General features: G+C 40.9%; 1 protein-coding gene across 1 annotated transcript in view; it reads left to right on the top strand.

The window, feature by feature from the left end:
* Nucleotides 1–25,323, top strand: part of ARHGEF28 (Rho guanine nucleotide exchange factor 28) — a 113,022-nt gene that overhangs the window by 48,232 nt on the left and 39,467 nt on the right. The window contains exons 10-17 of the mRNA XM_017740650.1: nucleotides 9,653–9,783; nucleotides 12,111–12,412; nucleotides 14,865–15,009; nucleotides 16,297–16,408; nucleotides 20,998–21,037; nucleotides 21,581–21,704; nucleotides 23,049–23,181; nucleotides 23,551–23,606. Of these exons, the coding sequence (XP_017596139.1) occupies nucleotides 9,653–9,783; nucleotides 12,111–12,412; nucleotides 14,865–15,009; nucleotides 16,297–16,408; nucleotides 20,998–21,037; nucleotides 21,581–21,704; nucleotides 23,049–23,181; nucleotides 23,551–23,606 (1,043 nt within the window). The remainder of the gene's footprint in view (nucleotides 1–9,652; nucleotides 9,784–12,110; nucleotides 12,413–14,864; nucleotides 15,010–16,296; nucleotides 16,409–20,997; nucleotides 21,038–21,580; nucleotides 21,705–23,048; nucleotides 23,182–23,550; nucleotides 23,607–25,323) is intronic.

Below are 25,323 nucleotides of genomic sequence, written 5' to 3'. Positions count from 1 at the left end.
GTGTAGGGGGGAAATCTTTTCTGTTGGAGCAGTTGGAAAGGCTTTCTTTAATTGATATGGTCTGTCCTATCCTTTTCTCAAATCATGGCCATGGTGGGAGGCAGGCGAGTGCCCTGGGTGGTGTGCAGGTGGGAAGGAGTACGTCAGTGGCTGCATTCCTGTATGCCCAGGGGATTTATCAGTGCAATTTGAACCTGACATTCCAGGGAGTGGAGATATTTTGAAGTGGATGCTTAAAGCATGGATTTATATCCTCCCTGTATTTTCCATTGTCTGTTGTAATTCCCTGGGGCTGTTAATTATACATATAAATCAAACAAAGTCTCTGTGAGTGTCTAATATTTAAAGTGAAAGTCTAAGGCTTCCAGCGTCTGGGGTGAATTACTCTTTTCAGGCCTAACAAAGCTGGCAGAACTTCAGTTAAAGGAAGGGCAGAACAATGATGTGTTTCAATCGTGTTTTATGTAATTTGTGCACTTTATGAAGGGCTTGTATAATTACTTTATCCCTGAAAATATGATAGATATTTTTCTAATGGGTTTTGAATTAAATTTGCATTTGAATTGCATTATTTTCTTCAACAAATACATTGTTATCTCTGAACGAAATGTGGATCAAAGAATCACTTGAAACATAATACAGAAGTAGCGCTGCAGACCTTAGCAGCCTGAAAAATAATTGAAGTGAAGTAAGGAATGTTAACAAGCTCAAATGTCATCATCTTCCAAAACCTGACATTTAAGCTGATCCACATTCCCTCTCCTCCTTTATGTGGAATACAAAACCACATACATTGTGGAGTAACTAAAAGAAATGTTTGCTGGAGTTGGTTAAGAAACAGTGGACATGTTATTTTTGTATTAGCTCTTGTATAGCCACATACGAGCCTGTTTGAAAAAAATGTAGTTTGTGTAGAGTAAAGATGTTGGGGGAAGGGATAATGAGTTCCTACTGAATACTAATTGCCTATGAGTTGTTCAGGGAGACTGTATAAGAATGGAAGATTTGTTGTAAATTAGTCACTAGCTGTATTGTGCACTGCCGTGAAGTTAGACCAGAGCTGTAAAGGTGCCAGCTCTACAAAATCCTGATGATTCACTGTCTTAACTTGGTGACTGTGTGAAGGAGAAATTACTGTGCAGACTAAATATTATTGGAATAAATGCTCCTCTAATGACAGTGTAATCTTTCTTCATGACACTTAAGCTTTAAGCTCATTTGAGCTAGAAAGATGGGAGTGACAGATTTTGAGTGGGTTATCACTGCTTTTCCAGCTGCAACATCCCAAGGTCTGCCAAAACTAAATGCTGAGAGGAGGGGTATTACTCTGGAGTCATATAGAGCCCAGCAGATTGATTAGTACTCTTAGCTTGGTGTTAATCTTAGGCTTCTTTAGTTCCAGCATTTTGCCTGATGTCAATTTGAGATCTTCTAAACCCCACTTTTAGCATGGAAACAAAGCTTTGCAATAGTTTATTTGCTTTTGAGAAGTATTTTCTCATTCCTTACCTGGCTCCTTTTGTTTTCATTTGCATCAAAATGGAAAGGTGAGTTAATGATTCATTGGCACACAGTGACCTTTCAAATAGCTCTTGACCGCAATGCAGCAGCTCAGCTCGAAGCTCTCATACTTTAACCTCCTTGCCTCTGCTTTAATATTTGCAGCCTGATCTGTCTACATGCCTGGATGCCTGAAGAGTGCAAACATTTACAGCTTCTCCCTCCCCTGTGTTTAGTGGGCAATTTGATCCTTCTTTGTCCATTCGTTTATTCCACATTACTCTTAGGCTTGACTTGCTATTGAGAACAACAAAGTGCAACTTTGGGAATCTGCTCTCTGTTTATTTAATACAAAAATGGACTCAGACTCTGATTCACCTTTTAATTACTCTTGGCCTTCATTACCTAAAATGAGGATTCGAAGAAGGGCAACCAAACCAGGTAGAAAAAGCTATCTTCTTTTAAATGACTCTTGCTTTACAGCTCTGCCTCCTTTTCATTTTCTGCTTCTGTGCAGGTGGCTCTATAAACAGCTTGTGTGAGGTAGATTTTCTTTCTGTCAAAAGTTAACCTCACCACTTTTTATGCCTTTTTAGATAATGGAGTTGGAATTTGTTAAGTAAAAAGAAAGTATTTTTTCTCCAGATTATGTACTGTTCTTTATGATTGTTTTTATTACTTTACTCTCTTAAGGCTTTTTTTTCTTCTTGATGTATGTGTAGCTCTCACTGAACAGCTCTGACACCCGGAGCTGCATGGCACAGCAGCAGCTGCAAAAAGCTCTGCTGGTTGCAGTTGTTTTCATTTAGGGAGAATCTGCTAATTCAACCATGCCTCAACAACTAACAGGATTTTTTTTTTTTAATTATGTGAAAAAATCTTACCGAAATGAAGAGAAAAATCTTAACGCTTTCTGCAAAAGAAAATGAAAAGGGCCAGTTAATGTCTTTGCACAATTAGACGTTATCCTTTTTTGTGGAGAAATCTTTGGGAGGTAAGGATTATAAATGCTGTCAGTGTGAGAAAGGGGAGTTTTAAGGAGGCTCAAAGGCACTGACTGGTAAGCTTATGTAAGGAAGAATTATGATCGGAAGCTCTAATGAGGAAAGAAAAATTTTTGCTACATATAAAAGCAAAAAAATGAAGACAAAGAATGGCAAAAAAATATGATTTTGGTTCTTTTCATAGAATTGGGGTTTTTTGTGTGTGTGTTTCAGAAAGGGAAAAAAAATCAGAGAGGTAAGATGCATCAGTGTCACTAAATTCAGTAAGCCAAGAGAATAATTTTTATGCAGACTGAGACTTTGACCTAGTTCAGAGTGAAAAATGTGTACAGAATGCATGTTTTAATGTGCAAGGCACTTCCTCAACTTTTTACTTCTTTTCATGGGGAAATCCAGTATTTCCCAAGTGTGCGGGAGTTTCTGCAGTGCATTTGGATGCACATGCAATTTGCAAAGATGAAGTGAGTTGCAAGTTGCACAGTATGTGTTTACTCCACCTCAAATGATGACTCGTTTTATCTGTAAATGCTGTAGCTGTGCACCTGTCCTTCATTCACTTCTGTTTAGACAGCTTTTTTTTTAATACTTCACCAGTTGTAAAGCACTGGATGCAGATGTAGTGTTTGCGTGCTACAGTATTGCACCTTGTCTTCTATCCCTGTTAATAGTATACCAATACATGTGGCTTATACACACAACTGACCTTTTATGTGGGGTTGTTGGAGCAGGAAGGTGCATTTTGAGTACATGCTCGTATTTCAGTGCTAAAATTCAAGGGTTCATTTGTGCTTGGGGGATTGAAATTCTGTGTGCTGATGTGGTAGGAGAAGTGCCTGTGCAAGGGGACAACAGGCTCATGATCTAAGCTTGTGATCTTTGTTTTTTCCTGGTAGTATTTGAACATGACCTGTTGATCCTGGCATGCAGGTGTGGACACATCGCTCATAGTTGCATTTTGTTCATACAGGGGTTCAGGTCTCACTGAACAAGAGCCTTGCAGTGCCTGGCAGGAAACAGTGCAGGGTCCCCCCAGCCACTCCACAAGTCACAAAATCATGTACCTCTGCTGGGTACTCCAGCTGTTCTGGACAATGAAATTTCAACTGCCTCCCTTCCCCTCGGAAGCATCAGGCTGCTGGTTTCTTGGTCTGGGGTTGCTCCTCTTGGGAGGCAGGGGAGATGTGCAGAGTGTCCCACTCTTGGGAACAGAGAGTCAAAGTTCTCACATGCCACTTTGCACCATGTGCATCAGTGTTTTCACATGTTAAGTTCCCTTTGAGGCCCAAGGTCAGTTTTCATCCCTGCTCAGAAACCTTTCAGACTGGGTGTGCAGCCCCTGCCCTTCCCCGGAACTTCTGCAGTCTGTCAGGAGCCGAGTGCAGGCCTCACTCCTTTGGGACATGCATTGCAGATTGCTCCCTTCTGCTGACGCTGATGGGCATGGTATACTTAAAGGGTAATTAGCCTATACAGAGAGTGTGTGAACATGACTCTGTCTTAGTGATTTGACGCGGGAGAGGATCTAGTTTTTTTCCTTGCTGCAAGACACCAAAGGTATTTATGTTATGTGAAATTGTCACGAAGCATAGTCCTTACTCTGCATAGTCCTACCTGTCCAGAGATAGTGACTCTCTCAGCCTTTTTGAGGGCTTTAAAAACCTTCAGAGGTGCTGAGAATATCTGTCTCTTGTGAGTCTGTCCTACTGCACTGGGAGGTGGGAGTTACACGCTGAGTCCACTCATGCAGAGGTGGGAAGTGAAACCAAACATCCCACATCAAGGGAAAGTACTTTTTTATTTGTGTACTGTTCTATGAAAAGAGACACCAACTTATTTCTGTCTGTATATTCATTTGACTGTGAATCCCATGTTGAAAACAGATGCTATCTTACCACCCACATTTAGGTGACCAAGACCAAAGTCAGACTGACAAGTGTATTTATTCTATGGAAAATAATACCCACGTCTTGAACATATTGGCATTATTTTCCAGGATCTATATGCCTGATCCCCCTTGTGCAGTATATAGGAAACACAGTGCTTTGGTCTCCACTTTACAGATTTAAGACAGTTAAATGTTCATCTATGACAATAGCACTTCAAAGCCTACTTCATTTACCCTCCACGTAGGGTTATCCTCAAGTATTTGCTTAATTTTGCTGTTGTGAGTAGCTGCACTGTCTGAATGAAGGCCTAAGACACCTCAGTTAAGGGTGCAGTTCTCCCACTGAAATTGGTTATATGGGTCATATCTACAGATGTGCGTGTCACTTCAGTTGCACCCATACTAGGAACTTCCTCCTTAAAATTCAGGTGACCTGGATTTAGAGGAGTATATCTGCAGCCCTGCATGACCCATGCGCTTAGCTGTCTGTATTTTTCACTGACTTCCAATTATACATTAACCCCTTGCTCAGATTGCTGGGGGTAAATGTGATGAGCTGTCTGAAAACTATTCATTGTATCTAGAGAATGGAATTTGTAATTTCTTTCCTGGCTCTTGGCTTTCTCACGTTGATATATTTCACTGCTCTTTTACTGTATGTTCTCTCATGAAACAATTTAAGTTTTGATTTTTGTGAAAAAAAAGTCAGTGTTTGTTCTTGGCATTTTCTGACACAGGTCATTGAAAGCTATACATGTTCTTACACCAATATAAAACATGTTTTTAATTACTGTTATGATGATAATGTGTTTTTTTAAAGTTCTAGTATTTGTGTAAGCTGCGTGGCTGGTAAAACCTGGTGCAGCCTTTGCTGTATAACTCTACAATGTTACAGAAGATGTAGAGAACTTGTGCCTAGTTACTCTTTAGTCAAGGTCTTTTATTTTACCCATGTTTGGAGATTATTCTTCCTAGCATGACATCTAAATAACACATACATCTGTCTTGATTGTTCATTAAGGAGATGGCAGAGAGCCACAGGCTCTTCTAAAGGAGGCATGTCTTTATTCTTTTTCTGTGATCACGGTGTAGATCCAGAGGGTGTTCAGCTCTGGCAGAAGGATCAGCTTGTTGAGCTGTGCTTGCTGGGTTGTTTCAGTAGCAAAGCCAATTCTCCTCTGTTGTATTCAGGTCATTTTTACTTTAGTAAGCATCTTGAAATCCATTTCCAATACCTTACAGAACCTAGACTCTTCTGGGGACACCTTTACCAGTTTGCTCTGGCAGTCCTGTCTTTTCAAAAACCATGCTGAACTTTTGCATTGGCAGTGTGATTTTTGAAATCCTAGGAGAGATTTTTGAAAGCCTAGGAGAGATTTTTGAGACATTTTGTTTGAAAATGGATTTTATTGATATTCTTCACCTTTCAGACAAGCGCAGCCTTTCTGCATATTACTGCTGATACCCAGTACAGTCAGTTACCTGCTGCCGTGTTAACCTGGAGGGGAAGGTCTGCTGATGGTCCCTGTAAGATCAAGAGGACTTGTAGCCAGCAAGGCAGGTTGGAGGCAGTTAGTGAAGCTGTAGGAATGTAGTGGGTGATTTGGACACTTGCAATGATTTTGTCACCTTTTAAACTATGCAGGCCTTTCTGGTGGAAATAAGTTACTAGCACAGTCAATGTGTAATTAATATTGCTCTCCCCCACATTCAGCAAAGTCTTTAAACTTCTCGTGTTACAAAGTTACTTGGATGTAATCATCTCTTCACACGTGTTTGAAATTGAGGGGGTGAGGGGGCAGAGTGGAAGTAAAGAGGTACAGTGGGGTCATATTGCCATTGCACTCAGTGATCTTGAAGGTCTTTTCCAACATTCAAAATTCTGTGATTCTTTGAAGACTGAAATAATTTGTTACCATTTAAAATCCAAATGAGTATTTATTTACTCATCTCACACTTAACAACAGACTAACTGGAGCATCTCCAAGAAAACATATGGCATTTAACAGGGATAATTAATAAAGATTTACAGACCGAATATACCACAGGTAGCATATTCTGATATAGCTTGTACTTGCAGCAGCTTTCTCCAGAATTTGTTACTTAGAATGTTACTCTTGTACAGAACTTTAAAATAATGTAAAATGTGTTATTAGAAGCTGCTACGTAAGTTAAAATCGGAAGTAACAGGGGGATTTGTGTTGTTTCTGGTTTGGGATGTCCAGTCCACTAAGTGACTGTGAAGACCCCATGTGACATCCTACCCTCAAGGGTAAGCGATCATCCAAGATGCTCATAGATGCTCATGGTCAAAATGAATGGCAAAAGTCGGAGAGTCCACAAAAGCGTATGAAGTTTTATTAGTAAATTTCAACGTGGCATGGAAATTATTATAAGGTAGTTCCTGATGTCCTTCTATAAGCACACAGCAGTAGATTTTGGGTAAAGAGGTAGGTTGAAAGAGAAGAGAGAGAGAGAGGGAGATGTATTAAAGAGGGGGAGAGAGAAAGAAAGGGAGATCACCAGTCCTGGCTTCACTGTCAGTTCAGCTAGTGGGGTGTCCAGGGTCCTGGGGCTCCTGTACAACCCAGCTTTGGAGAAGTACATTTTTTAGATAGTTTTTTTCACATCCTGGAGCTAATTTTCTTGCTTTCTATGTAAATGAGTTATCGTGCACAGTCCATTCTTCTAGACCTTTCTGGAAACGGGTCAGAGGGCTTTGTGGGTCTCGGGTTATCTTGATCCCTCCACTGCAGTCCATGCCCACTTCTTGACTTCATTCCTGTACTTGAACTGTATTGTGTTGTGCTTATCTCCAGGATTCAGAAGAAGGACATTTGTCCCAAGAAAGTGCTGCCCTACTTCTTGAGCCACATCTTGTTCTTTTTCGCAGGGTGTCATTACCAGCAATCCTTGGCTGGCTCCACAGCTATCGTCCATTGGTGTTTGAGACATACGCATCAGCCCCCTTATCTTCAAGGCTTCTGCACCCCAGCAGTGGGAACTATTGCTGAAGTCCAGAAACTGACTTCTTAGGCTCAGGTTTATGCCGTGATATGGGAATCCCTAATTCCTGGGCTGTTTTTTGGGGGTATGTGTTGAACCTGTGCCAGCCTAGCACTGGAGATGTACACCACCCTTGCCTGTTGTACCCAGTGGGTTTGTATACAAGAGGGAGTGCAGACTGGGGAAGGTAGTAAGCATACAAGAAAAAATGGAGAGTCTGACACTTACTTTTTTGCCTCATTGTTGGTTTAGGAGCAACCCTTGGAAATCTTTATTTGCCACAAGAAAGTACTGCCAATTTTGCCAAATCACATTTCCATGTGAGGTGAGCTGCCAGAGTTTGATGAGCTGCTGTAGAACACAATGCTTTTATACTACTTATAAACAAAGGCTTTGGGATCTTGTCAGACATAAGGAAATGGTGTGTAGCTTTAGCAGTTCTTAATATGACAGTCACTAAAATTGTGTTAAAATTCTTGCAGGAGGGAAAAACAAAATGAGATGCGTAAGAATGTTTTAATAGTATGAAATCCCACAAGGCCTGCCAGGATTTGAAACCAAATATTCATAGTGTGCCATTTCTAAATGGGAATTTCCATCTTTCTCTGATTATAGAGGTTATTGTTCTTAGGCTTTATGAGATAGCATCTTAAAATTAAATAAAAGCTGTGGTGTATCACTACAGATTTGACTGGTCTGGGACTTTTTTTTTCAAAGCAACAAATGCACCAGACCTTAACAAGTGTTGTTTCTAATCCAGTTCTATTTTTTCATTATGACTTTTCGTGCAATCTAATGGCTATAAGCATCTTGGATGGGCTTTGAGCAACCTGATCTAGTGAAAGATGTCCCTGGGTATGGCTGGGGGGTTGGACTAGATAACCTTTAAACTTCTTTTTCAACCCAAATCATGCTATATGGCTCTGTGACCTTCCAAAAGCAGTTACATTACTTTAGGAATATAGTGTGGGGAAGTCTTTAGTGGTATCTTTTCCTTCACACCTCTGCAGAAAATAAATTTATGATGCAGCATAAAAAGATGTAAAGAATGATATTTAATAACAGCCAAACTCAAATTACGTTTATTGAGTGTTTTGATTTTGGGTGTTTTGCTGGGTGCAGTAGTTTCCTCTATCACAATCATTCTTATGCTAGTCTGTCTCCATTCACTTCCAATGGCAATGCTTGACTTACTGCATTTTAAGGAAAACTACATTACAACTGTGATTTTTTTTAGCCTGTTTTCACACGGTTTTCAATAAGACTGGTTTCTGCTTTGTCAAATTTTCCTCTGTTTACATTCAGAAGATAACCCAGCTCAAATGCTGCACTGGTACGTGCTCCTCATTCTTACAAGCAGCTTTAAGAGAAGTGGGCCTCCAGGACAGAGGATTTCTGCGGCTCAAAGGCATAAAATACACAGACCATGCAGCTTTTTATAATATTTGTAGTCAGGAGCACACTTTTGAAAACTAAACTCTGGATTTCTGTTAATGTTTTCTGGTGAAACTTGTCAAAAGCAGATCAGATGCAGTATTCATCCCAAACATCCTGTTCATGGATCAAGTCTTGCTTGATTGCTATCAATCTGTAAAGGCAGTATTAGTGGTATATTATTTATATCCCTATTGCAATTTTATTGGTGTTTTTTGGTTTTGTTTTGGTTCATTGGTTGGTTGGTTTTTTGTTTTGTTTTGAGGTTTTTTTTGTGTTTTTGTTTCATTTTAAGAACAGTAATCTGATTTCTTAGTTTAAGATCATCATTTTTGTGGCTACCAGTAGGTAGAATGCTTTAGGGGAATCATTATTTGGCTGCAATTGAACAGTATTTAATTCATGTAATGTATCAGATGTCAGGTGTTTTATGTATCAGCCAGAATCATGCATAATTCATCCCAGCCTATAAATCTTGTTCTGTGTTCTACTGCAACCACAAATCTCTACAAAGTTCTAGCTTAGGTGGAAAATAGAAGCTTTTTGCTAGACAAGATACAGGAACATTGATTTTTTAGTTATGTGAATGATTCTGTGGTACTCTAAAGAGTCTTGTCAGCTAAAGGCTTCCCGGAACATATGGCAAATGTTGGGCAATTATGCAATGAGCAGGTTTTGGTGCAGTCACACAAATATTACTCAAATTGTAATGCTTAGATTTGGTGCTTAATGCTTAACTTTCCCGTTTTTATGATAGTATGTATACATGAGAAGGAAATGGTTTGAGATTTAATGGCAAATTTCCCATGCTTTTTTTTTCCAGAGCACAGACACTCTACCCTTGATGTTCTAAGGAAATTGAAGTCTCCCCCTACTTTCTTTGCTGCAACCAGACTTTCTCCCATGCTGAGTGGAAGTGATGAAGTATATGCAAACTGCATGGTAGTAGACCAAGTAAGCTTATATTTGAACTTTGGCTAATTTTTCTTTGTCTTCTATTAATTTATTTGCATGATAGTAGGATTTTCTGTCACTGTCAGCAGTGGTGTGTTGTCAATTAGTAAAATTTAAATTAAAACCAGTAATATCTTACTCTCCTCAGCTATGTTTTGTAACCTTTTTATGAGGTGTCTTTCAATAGAGTCAGTCAATTATAGGAATTATTCTCCCTAGCCTGCAGGAAGAACTCTAAGGCTGGTGTTATCATCTCTTCTGTGTGTTGGTGAGCTAAACAGCATGTGCTTCTTTCTAAAAAATGTTTACAATATTACTTGCTCATGTGCACTTCAGATTTCTGAATTCTGCGTGCATTCACAGTACAGACAAATTTGCTGATAATTTCAGAAGTTGATTAAAAGCTCATAGTAAAGCTTATAGGCTCAACAAAACCAAGGTATTACTGAAAAGGTGAAGCTGATGTCCTACAGCTCTCATGGAACATTCTGATATTGGAGGTCCTGATTTAGTATTCCTGTTTCTGATTTGTCACCAGCACTGGAGATGACTTAAAGTGTCTGTACCAAATTATATTTTACATCAGTCCGTTGCACCTGGAATCTTTCCTCCATGGTCACGCTCAGATACCATAATTTGGGCTGGGGGGATGAGTCTGACTAGTCACAGCATGTATGTGGTGGCTGGGTCTAGTTAAATAGACACCAGCTTCTGGTGGCATGTAGCTACTTTCCAGTGATGCTTTAAGTGATTTATTCATTTGTAACCTGCTTTAGGCTCTCCCTTGCCTGAAAGTTGGAATATAGAAGTAAGAAATTACCAGATAATATTAGAAGTCTGAGATTTTGCAAGTGTGATTTCTTTTCTTTTCTTTGCCTCCTGCCTGTCCCTACCCCATGCTCTGAAACACTTCATTCACTGCAGATCCAGTTCATCATGACAGATGTGATGGAAGTTTAAGTCAGAGGCTGAGTGTGTTCAAAATGCACTGAAGAGATGTATGTAATAATGACCCATGAGTGAGCAGCTGTCAGGGGACTATAAAGTGCAGTCTTTGAATGCTTGATTTGAACAATATCGAGGTTGGAGATGGTGATGTTACCCAAGTACATTGCTCAGGCGACCTTCAGCTAACCTTTGTTCCATATGTGGTCGCATTCTACTTTTTAAAACTGAGGATTGGGGCCAGATTCTCCCTTAAGCACCATGCAGCAGGAGGCAGAGTGGCTGCAGGAGAAGGTCCCTCTCGTGCTGAGGAGGAACACTGCCCAAACAGGAACAGCTGCATAAGACCTGGGAAAAGCATTTTACCTTTGTGCATGTCATGTGCACAGCGCAACAGAAGTGTTTCCAGACTTGCATGCACTGTATCTTTGAATGCAAATGTGGGCTGCTGTAAAAATGCCAGCAGTTCTTCCTGTCTTTTACTAAGAGAAACACAGTTAAGATGGGGATGAAAGCACATCTCAAGAGGGACTGGAGAAGAGGAAGTCAGCAATCTGAAAGACCAGGGCTTAGGACACTCTTGCATTCCTTCCTTTATTCTTGCTTTTATACAGGTGCTTTTTGGAGACTGAATGTTTCCACTGGCAGTGTGACTTTTCACATAGTATTTGATATCTAATTAGATGACTGTAGCCCCTAGCTAAAAGACTAACAGTGAACTGTATTTTAGTATCTTCTGCAGAGTCAACAGGGAATTCAAAGAATTATTTGTTACTAGAGTCTAAGTCCTGATCCCTGTACCTAAGAAAATAGAATTCCCAAATCCATCCCTGTCTGTGCAGAAAGAGAGGTTCTTCAGGCCCCGTATTGCTTAATGGCAAAAAATAAGAGTCCTTTCCCTTCCTCCCATCAAGAAACTCTGTTCCAGGTCATGTGTATTTATCTCAAAGCTTAGGAAACTGGTGCTGTAAAATTGAAAGTGCATGATGTGTAGGCTGATTTTTCCACATTAAATTGCACAATTATTGAATTCTCTTCCATATGTCTCCCACACTAATGTATTATGCTTATTTTTTGCTCAACTCAAGGGTAGTTTTTAATAAAATCTATAAATATATATATCACTAAATTTAATATAAGGTATATATATGAGTGAGAAATTCAGTAGACTTGGAAATACCAATTCATTGCTGCTCTAATTAGGGAAAAAAGCAATGCAAAGTCTTGAATTTCTTAGCCATACAACTTCCCTTAAATTCATGTGGTGTAGAAAGTAATAGGGAAAACCCCACAGAACATATATCCATAAATAAAATGGAAAACTGCTCTGGTCCTTGTTTCCTTGTTGTTGCCTCTTACCAGCATTCATTTTTTACCTGCAGGCTGGAGAACTAAAGACTAACTACATTCATGGAGATGGTGTCAGCAGTGAAATATCTCTGAATCCCACCAACTCAATCCCGATGGCTAAGAGCTCTTCATCTCCCTCCCTTGAGGAGAATGATCAATTTATATATCTCCCAGATGAACAAAGTCAAAGGCCAGTGAAAAATGAAGAAAATGCAGGATCAAGGCATGCCATTTCACCTTCTCATCTGTATGGAGCAGATTCGTATCTTACATTCAAGACCCATGGATTTATTAAGGATTGGGGCCAAATTTATGCTGATATGAAAAAAAGAAGGTATGGAATTGACTTATTGATATGGCCAGAATAACCATTATTTATAACCACCTTTTGTTTAAAAAGGTGAAGCAGAATCTGAAGTAATAAATATTATTATTGGGGTGAAATCTCTGTTTTTCATTACTAATAGTTATTGTCCTAATAATCTGTTTTCATAAAATAGCTGTGAAGATATTTTTAACAAATAAAAAGTGTCCTCTTAGTAAATGTATTTTGAATGCAAATGGATACTTTTATACCTTTATTTCTTGTATGCAAATACTCTTTACAAAAGAAAAAATAATAATCAGCTCTTCACTGTCACTGCCGCTGTGGCATTTCTGACAGAGAACAGAATTCCGCTCTGGTTTTCCTCTGTTAGATTTTCCATTAAGAAAATAGTCCAAAATCTGTTGAAGTCTCTGGGAATCTGTCAAGTCTTTAAATAGGCCTGTAGGAGGACCATGTTATTCCTGATTGCATAGGTATTTTTTATCTCAAAAGACGCAGTGCAGAGTATAGCTGCTGTTTCTGATAGGTTTAGATTGTTTTCTTCTCCACTGCTGGTACACAAGGTTTGCTGCCATTTGTCTGAAGATCCTCCTCCAAATGGCTTCAGGTTATGGTGGGAACTGGTAGGCTTTAGAAATGCAGAGAGCTTTGAAGACGGAACTATAATTTTGGTTATTAAAATTAGGTTTTTAACAGTTAATTTAAAAATGAAACAACTTAACAATGAATTTTCTTGATGAAAAGGTTTTATTGCTTCTCTGAATAGATGAGATTCCTTCTTCTGCAGGAGGAAATTTGAATCTTGCTCCCACCTTTTAAGACTATTAGGAATAGTTGGATGTGGAGCATCAGATCTTTGTAAAACAGTAAGGAAGCAGAAGGATCAGCCAATTATTTTTTAAAATAGGCAATAAAATTTTCTCTACCTTAATTTTGAGTTTCTTACGCAACTATGAAGTCCCACTAGGAGGAATCTTTAACACAGATAATACAATAAATGTCAGAGTTTTTCTTTCACAATCCTTTTTTTTTTTTTTACTAACTGTGGGGATGTCATGTAGAATACTGTAATCTTCCTGTGCCTCTGCTTAGAAACATTTTTATCCTATATATTTTTAGATAGTCCTACCCTTTTAAAGACTTAGGTTATGTACCTGTATGAGAACTTAAGGAGTGTATATAAATTTTCAGGGACATGTGATTTGCCTTAATATGTCATATGACATATGTAAGTGATCCAAATGTTACACATAAAATAAGACTACTGGTATGTAATTCTGTTTTAAAAACAGCTTTTTATGTCAGAAAAATTCCCTGGAGAAGTTACCACAGTAGCTCACGTATTGCTTTTTCAATTTTAACATGTGACAGTAACTGATAAAGCATTTATGTAACTTGTTTCTGAGATGTCACATGGGCTATTACTTGGAAACATTGCAAAATACTGTCTCTAGAATTGTAATAAGGAAGTAGTTTCAGACAGTAGCGATAGATTTGTGCCTCAAAAAAGTAGTGGTGTGTGAAGGAATTTTGGTGCTATTATTCCTGGTAGGAACTCTGGCTATTTAGAAATACCACACATAATTTGAAGTTTTATGTTGTAAGGCTGGAATGTTTTTGCAAGCAGTCAACCATTCCTTCCAATCACTCTGATGAAGAGACCATGAACTTGCTCTTGCAGATAACAGGACTCATCCTGGGGAACTCATCCTGGAGATACTGCTGATCAGCCTTAGTGCACTCTCCAGCTCAGAAACCCTTGCCAATCAAATAGTCTCTACGTATTTGACATATTGATTTAGCCTGAGATTTTTCAGTCTGCTTGTAGCTCTGTATATTTTTAAATGTTTACCTTCCAAACTGAACCTCATAAACTGTCTCAAGACCCTCTTAATCTCCGTTATTGTTTTTTCTCTTCCATCTTTTGTCATGAAGTCACAGATGTAGATGAAAATATGTCTGTGAACGGCCGTATCATATCTTCCAAATACACACATGCATATAATATCCATCTATATCTATGTATCTTGAAAGCTGAGGTAGTTCTCTCAGCCCTGCTTATTGTCTCAGTTCTCTTTATCATATTTGTAGAGAAACAGGTTTATGCATGGAAAAAAAATCTCATTTTTCAGGAGATGCTGAACATGGGTCTAAAAGTAATGATCCAGAGGTGGCTGGCTGTGGTGGGAGTGTGTGGGCTCATGGGTGATGCAGATATCTGCAGATATCACTGCAGATCCACGAGGCTGGGTCAGAGGGATCCTGTACAGAGAAACTGAGTAACCAGGTGACTGCAGGCCTGAGGAAGGCCTCAGGGCATGGTTTCCCTGACATAATCATGGTGGTTTGGGCTGTCATTGTTCAGAGGATTCAGCCGTATATTTGCTTGTTGCATTTGGGCTGAAGTAAATTGCTAGGAGGAATTCAGGGAAGTTAAAGACTTCGTTGTCTTCTTCAGTTCAAGTCTTGATGACCTTGAAGTAGACTGTGGAAGTGGAGCTGTGTCGGACAGATCCCATGTTCACTACCCTCCCCTCGGCTCTTCAGAGGCCCTGGCTTCTAGCAGAGATGGATTGAACTTACCTACCAGTCTGCAGCCCAAGGTATTTGATACTGTCTTGGTTTGAATTGTTTTCCTTTCAACTAAATCACTGAAACTATGTGAGAAATATCTAAATCTGAAAGGGAAAGATGAGTTCCCATTTGGCAGTGCTGGTGTCTCCAGAGAGCACTCTCACAGACTTGCGAAGCTAGAACTCCCTGGGTGTGGCTGGGCTGGGCAGCAGCCATGGAAAGAAAGTGTCTGTCAGAAATTTGCCTCAACTTTAAAAACCACATAATTTATCAGACGTGTTTCAAAGGAAATATCTCAGATTCAGTGAATCAGCATTTTTTAACCAAAATATATTTAGTGAGAAAATGTTTAACCAGCTGTAGTTATGTGAAAGAGTAATGCTTTGTAAAGTGTACAAGTGGCCTGCTGCCTGTTTTGAAACAGTTTCTAAACTCAGGGAAATTCAATTGGGGTGTGCGTTGACCAATGTAAATCTCTTCGTTATGGTTTTCCGAAGTATCCTGTCTACATTAATTTTCATTAGACCGTGGTGCTATTTTTGAGATCTTCAGATACATACATAGGATTATTTCTTGTTTGCAGAGATTCTTTTTGATTTTTTAGATGCACTTGTTGCCACTGTAGAACTTTATCTGACTTTTAGCAAATGATTACATGAAGGGAGAAAAAGAGTTCAGCACCAACATGAATTCTGTTATGGCTGTTTAAAAAAACAATAAGGTAAGCACTTTACAGGAGTTTTAGGAATAGTCTCTGTTGAAATGCAAATGATGTATCAAACATTAGGGGATTTCCTTTCAAGGGGTATTACTGGCATATTTGGTAATTGGAAAATGTTTTCAAATACGGTAATAATTTAAAAAGCCAAAAACAATATAGAGAAAAGAGAAAGAGGTCAACTCCTTTCTTTGGAAACTCTGACATCAGTAATTACCAAGGCCTGGTCAAAGTCTGCAGGAAATGTTCTCAAAGTATTAAAGTACTAAGATTAATGCCTTCCTTGGTAAAAGAAGATAGCTTGGTCATCTGATATAATGGCCAACAGTACTGTGTGGATGTTGCCTGTTACCAAACTGAAGAAGAACCTGAGCTTTCTTAGTCTAACTTGCACCCACAACTTATTTCCTGTAGTATACAAAAATTTATCATGGTGGAAATACAACAGAATTCGTAAGAAGTCACATGAAGTTTTCAAAAATTCAACTTGAAGCCAAGAAAATGTATGCAAGTGGTCAGCTGTTCCTGATTTACTTTGTTTCTGTTGCTGATGCATTTCAAAATGACACAAGGTTTCATTAGCTGCAATTTCTCGTAGGAATGCACAGTGTTTGGGATTCGGTCACGCTCGTATTCCTGTTCCTCGCCCAAAAGTTTGGTAGGAAGACCTCGCATTCCTCGGGACTTTGCAGTTGGGGATTCAAATGGAGGTTAGTTCCCTGGCTTTGTGTTATTCAATACCTGCCCGCTTCAGGCCCAGAGCTGATGGTGTTACTTTATAGAGCTCACCAGTGTGTATGTTTGGTAGCCTTCAGGTAGCCCTACCATCATCCCTAAATTTTTTCCCATCTACAGCCCCATCATGTCTCCCATGATACAGCCACTGATCTTGAGAGGGCATACAAGCTGGGAGAGCAATGGCCACAAAAACTAATGCAGACAAGGGCAGTATTCCTCTTTTTGGAAGATCCTTACCCTAGCCTCCTGCTGAGTGTCTGACAGAGATCAGGAGAAAGCTCAGGATAACACAGAGGAGGCATCAAAGAGGACAGATGGTTCCAGCTTCCCATAGATCCTCGGGAATCTCTGAGACACAGATGGGCTGTAGTATCTCTACGCGCTGGGAAGCAAAACCCACTCTCTTCATCAAGTGGAGTCAGAGATGTCTCTGCAAGAACCTTGTAATATTTTATGACTTGTTTCTGACATGCTGTATTTCTAGACACATAGTTTCATATTTAGAAGACAGCCCACACTTTTCTCAGTGAGGGTATGGGTTATATTTGAAAACTGTGCAAAGTGTGAAATACATACACTGTGCTTTTCATACAGTTCACATCACTTTAAAAACACCTGAATTTCAAGAGGCTTGCGCTCTCTCTGTAGCCGTGTAGTCCTTACTTCCAGTTTGTCTCTCACTCCAGTATACCTTTAGTTTTTCACTAATCCAGAGCAAGAGGCAGGACATGTGAGCCACAGTGAACAAGATGGAATGGACACCCAGAGATGTTGTGTATGCGTCATCATTGGAAGTGTTCAAGGCCAGATTGAATGGGGCTTTGAGCAGCCTTGTCTAGTGGTGGCATCTGTGCCCGTGGCAGGGGCATTGGAATTAGATCATAGAATCATGGAATGATTAAGGTTGGAAATGACTCCAAGGTCATTGAATCCAACCTTTGGCCAAACACCATCACGTAAATTAAACCATAGCATCAAGTACCACATCCAGCTGTTTCTTGAATACTTTAGGTGACTCTACTACCAACATGGGTGGCCCATTCCAATGCTTGACTATCGATTCAGTGAGGAAATTCTTCCTGACATCCAACCTGAACCTCCCCTGAAGCAGTTTGAGGCCATTTTCTCTAGTGCTGTCACTTGTTGACTTGGAGAAGAGGCCAACCCCCACCTGGCTACACCCTCCTTTCAGACAGTTGTAGAGACCGAGAAGGTCACCGCTGAGCCTCCTCTTCTCCAGGCTAAACATCCCCAGCTCTCTCAGCTGCTCCTCACAGGACTTGTGCTCCAGACCCTTCCCCAGTTCCATTGCCCTCCATTTTGAGAGGCTCAAAACTGAACACAGGATTTGAGGTGTGGATTCACCAGTGCCAAGTACAGGGGGACAGTCTGTGCCCTGATCCTGCTGGCCACAGTGTTTTTGGTACAGGCCAGGATGCCATTGGCCTTCTTGGCCACCTGGGCACACCCTGGCTCATGTTCAGCTGCTGGCACCAGCACCCCCAGGTCCTTTTCCTGTGGGCAGCTTTGCAGCCACTCTGCCTCAGCCTGTGGCGCTGCCTGGGGTTGTTGTGAACCAAGGGCAGGACCCGGCACTGGGCCTTGTTGAACCTCACACCACTGGCCCTGGCCCATGATCCAGCCTGTCCAGATCCCTCTGCAGAGCCTTCCATCCCTCCAGCAGATCAGCACTCCCACCCAGCTTGGTGAGATCTGTGAATTGACTGAGGGTGCATTCGATGTCCTCATCCATATCAGTAATAAAGATACTAAACAGACTGGCCTCAATGCTGCACCCTGGGAAACAGCACTGGTGACAGACTGACAACTGGTTTTAACTCCATTCACCACCACTCTCTGGGCCCAGACATCCAGACAGTTTTATACCCAGCAGAGTGCACCTGTCCAAGCCATGAGCTGCCAGCTTCTCCAGGAGATGGCTTGCTGGGCCTGATGACCTGGCTGTCCTGTATGTGCCAATGATCACACTTAAGATTCTCTGTTCCGTGACTTTCCCCTCACTGAGGTCACCAAGGCCAGGCTGACAGGCCGTAGTTCTGCAGATCCTCCTTCTGACCCTTCTTGTAGGTGGGCACCACCCTCGCAAACCTCCAGTTATCTGGGGTGTCCCTGGTTAACTAGGGCTGATGATAAATGATGCAGAGTGGCTTGGCAAGCTCTTCTGCCAGCTCCCTCAGTACTCCAATGATCTTTGAGATCCTTTCCAACCCTAACCACTCTGATTCTTTGACATTCAATGTGGAAACATACAAAAATTGTGGAAATGTTATCATTAACTTTGAAACCATTTAACAACTTCAAAAACTGTTGTGAGATTGAGAGATACAATGTCTGCAGACTTTTTTCCTATACAACTGAGTTAAGCAGTGCAGAAGGTAACCTCTTTGATGTTACTCAGATTTACTGTAAGACTTCATGTCCCCTTGTAAGGAGGAGTATATATTGCAGCCTGCAGCATGCAGCTGTGTTATATTTTCCTCCATCACCTAAAGTATTTGTAAGCATTTATATTCAACAGATCAGGTGAGAAGTCTTTGAAAAAAACAAGGCAGAAGAAAAAGGTAGAAGTATGTCACAGAACTAAAAGATAGCAGAATAGTGAAGCTCTGTGTCATGTACTTAAAGTTAAGACAGAAATCCTGCAGCTAAGGGACTTTGTTGTTGTTGGTGTCGCAGCCCATTAAGTTTCACCAGACACCATTACCTGCCCTGACTTGATATGGGCTTGGCCCCATTTCCTTTTCGTTCTTTCTCCGCTTCTTCCTGGGACAGTCAGTGTTGGACCTTTACATATCTTGTGGAGAGGTTGAAAACCTATTCCTGTCCAGACTTTAGAAGCAGGGTGTTCTACAGCCTGCACTGCAGATGCGGTGTAATGCTGAGAGGGAGGGTGGTGGTCTGCTGAGCTTCCTGCTGGCTCTTCCCTTCCACCAGGACCTCCTGCATTGTCCCTTTTTTTGCCAGCATTTTGCAAGGATGGGAGCATTGAAGACAGTGTTTGGCAGCTGGCAGTGGTGATTATTGTGTAAGGCAGGGACACCTGTGCTTGCTTTGAGCAGTTTTCTCTGGGCATGGAACTAGCCCAGGAGCTTGGTCCAAGAAGCTGGGTCAGATAGTTCATCCCAATCTCTATGGACTGTCGTGGGACTGTGTCTGGGTCTGTGCGGGAGTCTGCACATGGAAAACCTGCCCCTTCACCTCTGCCTAGCTGCCAGCAATTTGGACATCTTGCTCAGGTCTTAGCTATACAAGAGGGAGGTGCAGCTGCCCTTGCATCTTGCAACAAAATGTAAGCCAAAGCAGATGAATTCAGGATGACAACAGGATGGTGTTTTTCACATAAAATATGAGAAAAAAAGAGGTAAAACCCCATCTGTTTCTTGTGGAAACTCCTAAATATGCCCAGGTTTAAAACATACTACCTACCAGGCTGTAACAGTAAAGGATTTGTCCCTGCTCTGTAGATGGTGTGCTCATGAACAGTGGGCCCTCCCTCCTCCAGGCCCTTACACTCTCTAAGTCAGTGTCTCATCTCCACCTTTCTAGTAAGTACTTCAGTGCCAACCCCACAGTGCTGTTTTGCATGAGGCTGTCTTCCTCCCCCATGGATACACGGCACTGGTTTCTTACAGAAGCATCCCGTGGCACAGGTTGTGCCTGACAACTAACTGAAATGCCCTTTTAGTCTCGCTGCCTCTTTGGTAAATATTCTAGCTCTTGCTAACCTGAAGTCTACATTTGTCTGAGGAGATGCTGATTCAGCAAAGGGTGTTTAAGCCTGTATCTAACTTCAAAGAAAGCATAGTCTGGTGTTTTGACTTAGGCAAGTGCTTATCTTTCTGCACTATACCTGTGGTAGCTTTGCTAAAAATGTCTGCAAAGCAGAGTGGCTTTTAATTTGAAAATGGCAGTGGTGTCTATAGTTTTAGGCTTATTTTCTTCTGAAACAACCCAGCTGAGTTGTTTATCTTTTATTTTGCTTTTTAGAGAGCTTGTGAAAAGAATCGCCTTGAGTCATCTGTTTATAGGATCATAGAATTGTAGAGGATACAAATTTCTAACACATTAAACATCCTATGCAGTACCTGAAGTTGTACTATTCCTCTTCATGTAGAAGGATTTAAATTTTTTTAATAGATAAAACTGTATAAGGTGTGTAACTGAAAATGTTAGAAAAATGTCATTAAGATATTTCACAGAAAATGATGTAAAAAGCAAAGTGAAGAGTGAGTCATTCAAGTCTGGGTTGTTAGGAAAAACAAAAGAAATATTTTTTGCTATTCTTAAAAACAGGCTGCAGAAACTGTTATTCACTTATACTGTTCTCAGTTCTGGCAGATGCTGTCAACTAAAAGCTTAGTAGGAAGTGGTCTTAACCTAGAAAAAGCTGTTTCTAATGTATGTATGTTTTTTCTTCCTAATTTTCAAATGACATTGCAAACCCTTAATGGCAAGCTTATGGCTTGGCAGAGGTCATGATTTTCAAATCAACCTGATGACCTTGCAATCTAAGTGCCCGATGACTGTTTGTGTCTTGCAGAGAAAGCGTACAGTCTGCCCGAGCAGTCCCGAGAGCAAAGGTATGGGTGTGTGTCGCGGAGAGCCGGGAGCAGGTTTGTGCAAGAATGCCATCTAGGGAGCTGTGTGGGGAAGAGACATCAGCACCCCTCCCACGAAGGGTCTGAGAAGTTGTGTAGAGGCCCATGGCATCTGAGAGCTCATGCCTAAACCGTGTGTCAAGCTCAACCCAGCTCTCATCACACACATCCTACAGCAGGGATTTACTGTGGGACCTGCAGAGTAGGGATGGGTTCCTGTCTGCTGCTGGGGCTCCTGTCCACTGCAGGAATGTCCAAACCACTGCAGTAAAAGCAAGGGTGCTTTTGATACCAACTGTAATGTAGGCAAGCTTGTTACACATCGCACATGCAGAGCACTCATTGGCAAGTGTTACCTCTTTTTATAGAGGGAGAGCAATCTTTTTTGTAATGTGTTATACCCACAGCAGAGCATGACATTGTAAATGTTAGGTGAGACAAGCACTGTCCAGATTCTGCTATATCTTAATCAAAGGACTGTTGCCACTGGAATGAGGAACATTTTTTCACTGGTCTCTATTTTAGGATTCAGGAAGAAGAATGGAATAAATATGCTGTACCCTCAAAAAATGAGTCTGAAAAATATAAAGTGAGTCGGACTTTCAGCTTTCTGATGAACAGGATGACCAGCACACGGAATAAATGCAAGGTAAGTTGGGATTTATGTCTTTTTATTATGCATGATTATGTCACTGTAATTAAATTAATTATATATGGAAGGTAAATTTTTATGTAAAATAAATTGTTTATTACAAAACCATAAAAGTCTTAGGAGAACTATTTTCACTTAAAAAAAAAAAATTAAAACATATGCAGGATACCCTGAAATGGCCTTTGTATTAAAAACTAGCCTTCCTTTTAAACAACAGCCTTAGCTGAACAATTTTTTGATGTCATTAGTACTTCTGTTTGGTGATTTAGCGAACATTTAAATGTATTAATTGCATTTAAGAAATAATTTGCTTTGTTAAATCAAATTAAGAGATATGGACCTCTTCTTGGAATTGCTCTCAAAAAATAATTGAGTGTGTAAGCTTCTACATTAGGGTGTAGTTAGCTGAATTTGCCTTATTTGAACTTAAGGGGACTTCTTGCGTAAGTAAGCATTGCTTAGTGCTAAACAGTTGGAGATTTGAGGCCTGCATGGTCAAACAGGCCTACTGTGGAAGGTAGATTACAACACGGTAATTTAATTCTAAGACATCTTAATTTTAGATTAATGGCATCAATTAGCACTTTGAAAGACAGGCTTGGCCTACAGGCTCTTTCTGGCTGGCCTTCTGGCAGTTTTGCATACTCCCTGGTGTGCCCTTCTGTGCCCCAGGACATTCTAATGTACGTGGATGTCAAGGTGTTTGTCTGAGGTGGTATCTTCAAGAGTGTCAAAATTGACTGTGAGCATGTATGTCTGGTTGTGCAGCCTGTGTCTGTGTGTTCTCCTAAGGTATAACAGTCAGTAACTACAAGTATACTTACTATATGTATAGTTATGCCAGCAAGGGTACTGTAAAAACAGACAGACTTTATTAAATTTTTTACAACTCATTAAAAATAGGTTGTTTCTAGTGTCTTCTAAGACCTAAAGAATGCTTGTCTAAATTTGCATAACTGCTCCTTTATCTGCAGAGGCATGAGCTGTATACATGTAGGGGATGTAGGCATTGATACCCATGTGTGCAGTGAATCAACAACTTCTTAAATTTTATTTCATGTACCTCCCCTTTTTGTAGATTTCTAAATGTATTTCTGCCAGTCTTCCTTGAGAATGCTTCCAGGCCTAGCTGCCACTAAAAGCAATGCCTACATAATTTTAGGGCTTCATCAACATTGAGTGTAAAAGTACAGTATGCTGTTGCTGGTCTTCCAGGACAGGGAATAAATATTATAGAATAATTTGATTTTATAAGGGAATATTTTATTGCTTTTAAGATTGAATTACTTGATCTTATTTTCTTATTTATTTATTTTCCTGCCTCTGTTTTTGGGGATGAAGACAAAAAGTAAAGATACCAAAGATAAGGAGAAACCAACCAGGCACAACTTTTCAAATGGTTCTTTCCCAGGAGTTATCCCATGTACAGTCTGTGAAAAGGCTCTCCTAGGAAAGGAGTCACTGCAGTGCTCTCGTAAGTAGCTCCTGGCTTTTACATGTGAATTTACAGTTCTCTGAATGCTGCTCTGACATCCTCGTTCAGTGTGTTGTTTGAAACCTTGTCTACATTTGGATGTCCCTGCGTTATGTAATGAGCTGAGGTTGACAAGGGAGAGCGAGGAAGGACAGCAGGTAACAGACTCAGAAGGCACCTCATCAATCTCCTAGACCTAGCACATTAGGCAGAAGCCTCTTTCTAGCCTGGATCTGTACATCAAAGAATCCTGAGGATTACTTTAGTAAGTAAACCTGAAAAAGGGAAAAACTGAGGCCTCAGAGTACATTTTCTGCAGACTGGGGACCCTGTTTGGTACCAGGCTTTGAAATGTACCTTCTCTTTCAGATTGCAGTGTGATTGTGCATAAAAGCTGCAAGGAGTGCGCTCCTGTGTGCACCAAGGTAACCTCGTACACTGATCTTACTGGAGCATACTTGCTTTCCAAGGGAAAAATGGAAACATGATGAAGGAAAAAAGAAAATACATGCAGACTGCCTGGACCCAGTGTCTGTGTGCAAAGGGCTGCAAGGGTGTCAGAATGGCTAATGTGAGCAGCGGAGCAAACACTGTGCTCGAATAACAATTTTTAGTAGGGGGTCAAAAATGGGTTTCAGGAAGTATTTAGGTTTTTGAAGACTTTCAAGCTCAGATTGTGAAATGGTGTGCCTGGAGGGTTGCAAAACAGGTTGAAAAGAAGGGCTCCTCAAAACCACAAAGAGGATCCTTGTGTACAAGGGAAGAGACCATAGTTTGGAATAATGGAAAGCAGAGATGGAAGACACTCTGGCAGGTGACCTCTTCCACCTCCTCACCCTTGGGCAGGCTCACTTCCAGGTGACAATTTGGGCAGGTGTTTGTTTCATCCGTTCTGGAAATTCTCTGGAGGAGGGGACTCCGCAGCTGCCTGCCTAGGCAGTTACTCCGTGTTCAGCTGCTTCTGAACAGGGCAAAACCAGCACTAGAGCTGATGGATACTACCTTAACTCTTAACAAGGAATGCATGCATGGTGAGGTTATCATAAAAAAGACATAATATTGAAAAACAGATGTGTAAGGCTACTGCCCTCAGGAAATAAAATGAGACTTGAAGAGAAATGTGCCACAGTGATGCAGGTCATTTTTCAAATCAGTGGAGTGTGTCTTTCTGGTGTAGCTGGGTTTTGCATCATGGTGGCTTGCAAGGACAGCATGTTTCCATACTGATTCTTTAGCATAAACAAGCCTTAAACTGTATGTAAATCAAGTGGGTTTAATTTTGTTTATAATTTTCATGTCATAGTCTTGCACTGTACTAGTTTGAAAACAAACCAGTGGGAGGCACTAAGTCAGAATAACAATTTAATGGAAATTAAAAAAAAGGGGGAAAAAAAAAGGTAAAAGAAAACACTGTCAAACTGACAGAGTCAAGGTACAACCTGACACCCTGTTAGGCAGGGTGGTGGTAGCAGTCTGGTAGAATGGTGGCTGCAGTCCTCTGAAGCAGTGATCCTGTAGTAAAACAGTCTGCTCTTCCTCAGGAAGTCCAATGGTGGCTGTGTAGCTCCTGTCCTCTGGAAATCCAGTGGGAAGCCGGTCTCTCTGGTGTTCAGCCTCAGATTATATCCACGATGGGATGCTTGGTTCCTCCCTCTGGGTGGAGCATCTCACAATGGGGTGATGAGTCATGAGGCAAAGTGTTGATTAGGCTCATTAACAGAAGATAGTCCGGAGGGAGTTATCTCTGAGTCAGGCGGCAGGACAATGATGGGCAATTAACAGAAAGATAGTCTGGGGGGAGGAGGCAAGGAAACCCTGCCCCACCTGATTTCAACGGCTGGTGGGGATGGTAATAGAATACACTGCAACCCAGGACATGCACTAATTTCTGGGCAACTTTAATGCGTTAAGACAGCTGAACTGGCAGCTTTGGTTCCTGGGGATGGTGGGTTATTTGCAAGAGGAAGCAAGAGCCCCACCACCTGCAACTCATCTCAGCAAGAATGCAGTGCAGGAAATGTTCACTCACCCACCTGCAGTGAATATATGCCCAAGCACAGCAGGCTTTTGCTACAGATTTTGCAAAAGTCCACTTTGGAAGGGGGAGCGGTTCTGCCTGTGGTACCCATGCTTCCTCAGAGA

Source organism: Corvus brachyrhynchos, unplaced genomic scaffold (assembly GCF_000691975.1).
Source record: "Corvus brachyrhynchos isolate BGI_N302 unplaced genomic scaffold, ASM69197v1 scaffold467, whole genome shotgun sequence".
Taxonomy (NCBI): domain Eukaryota; kingdom Metazoa; phylum Chordata; class Aves; order Passeriformes; family Corvidae; genus Corvus; species Corvus brachyrhynchos.
Note: the sequence above shows the minus strand (reverse complement) of the source record. Positions and strands in the feature narration are given on the sequence as shown.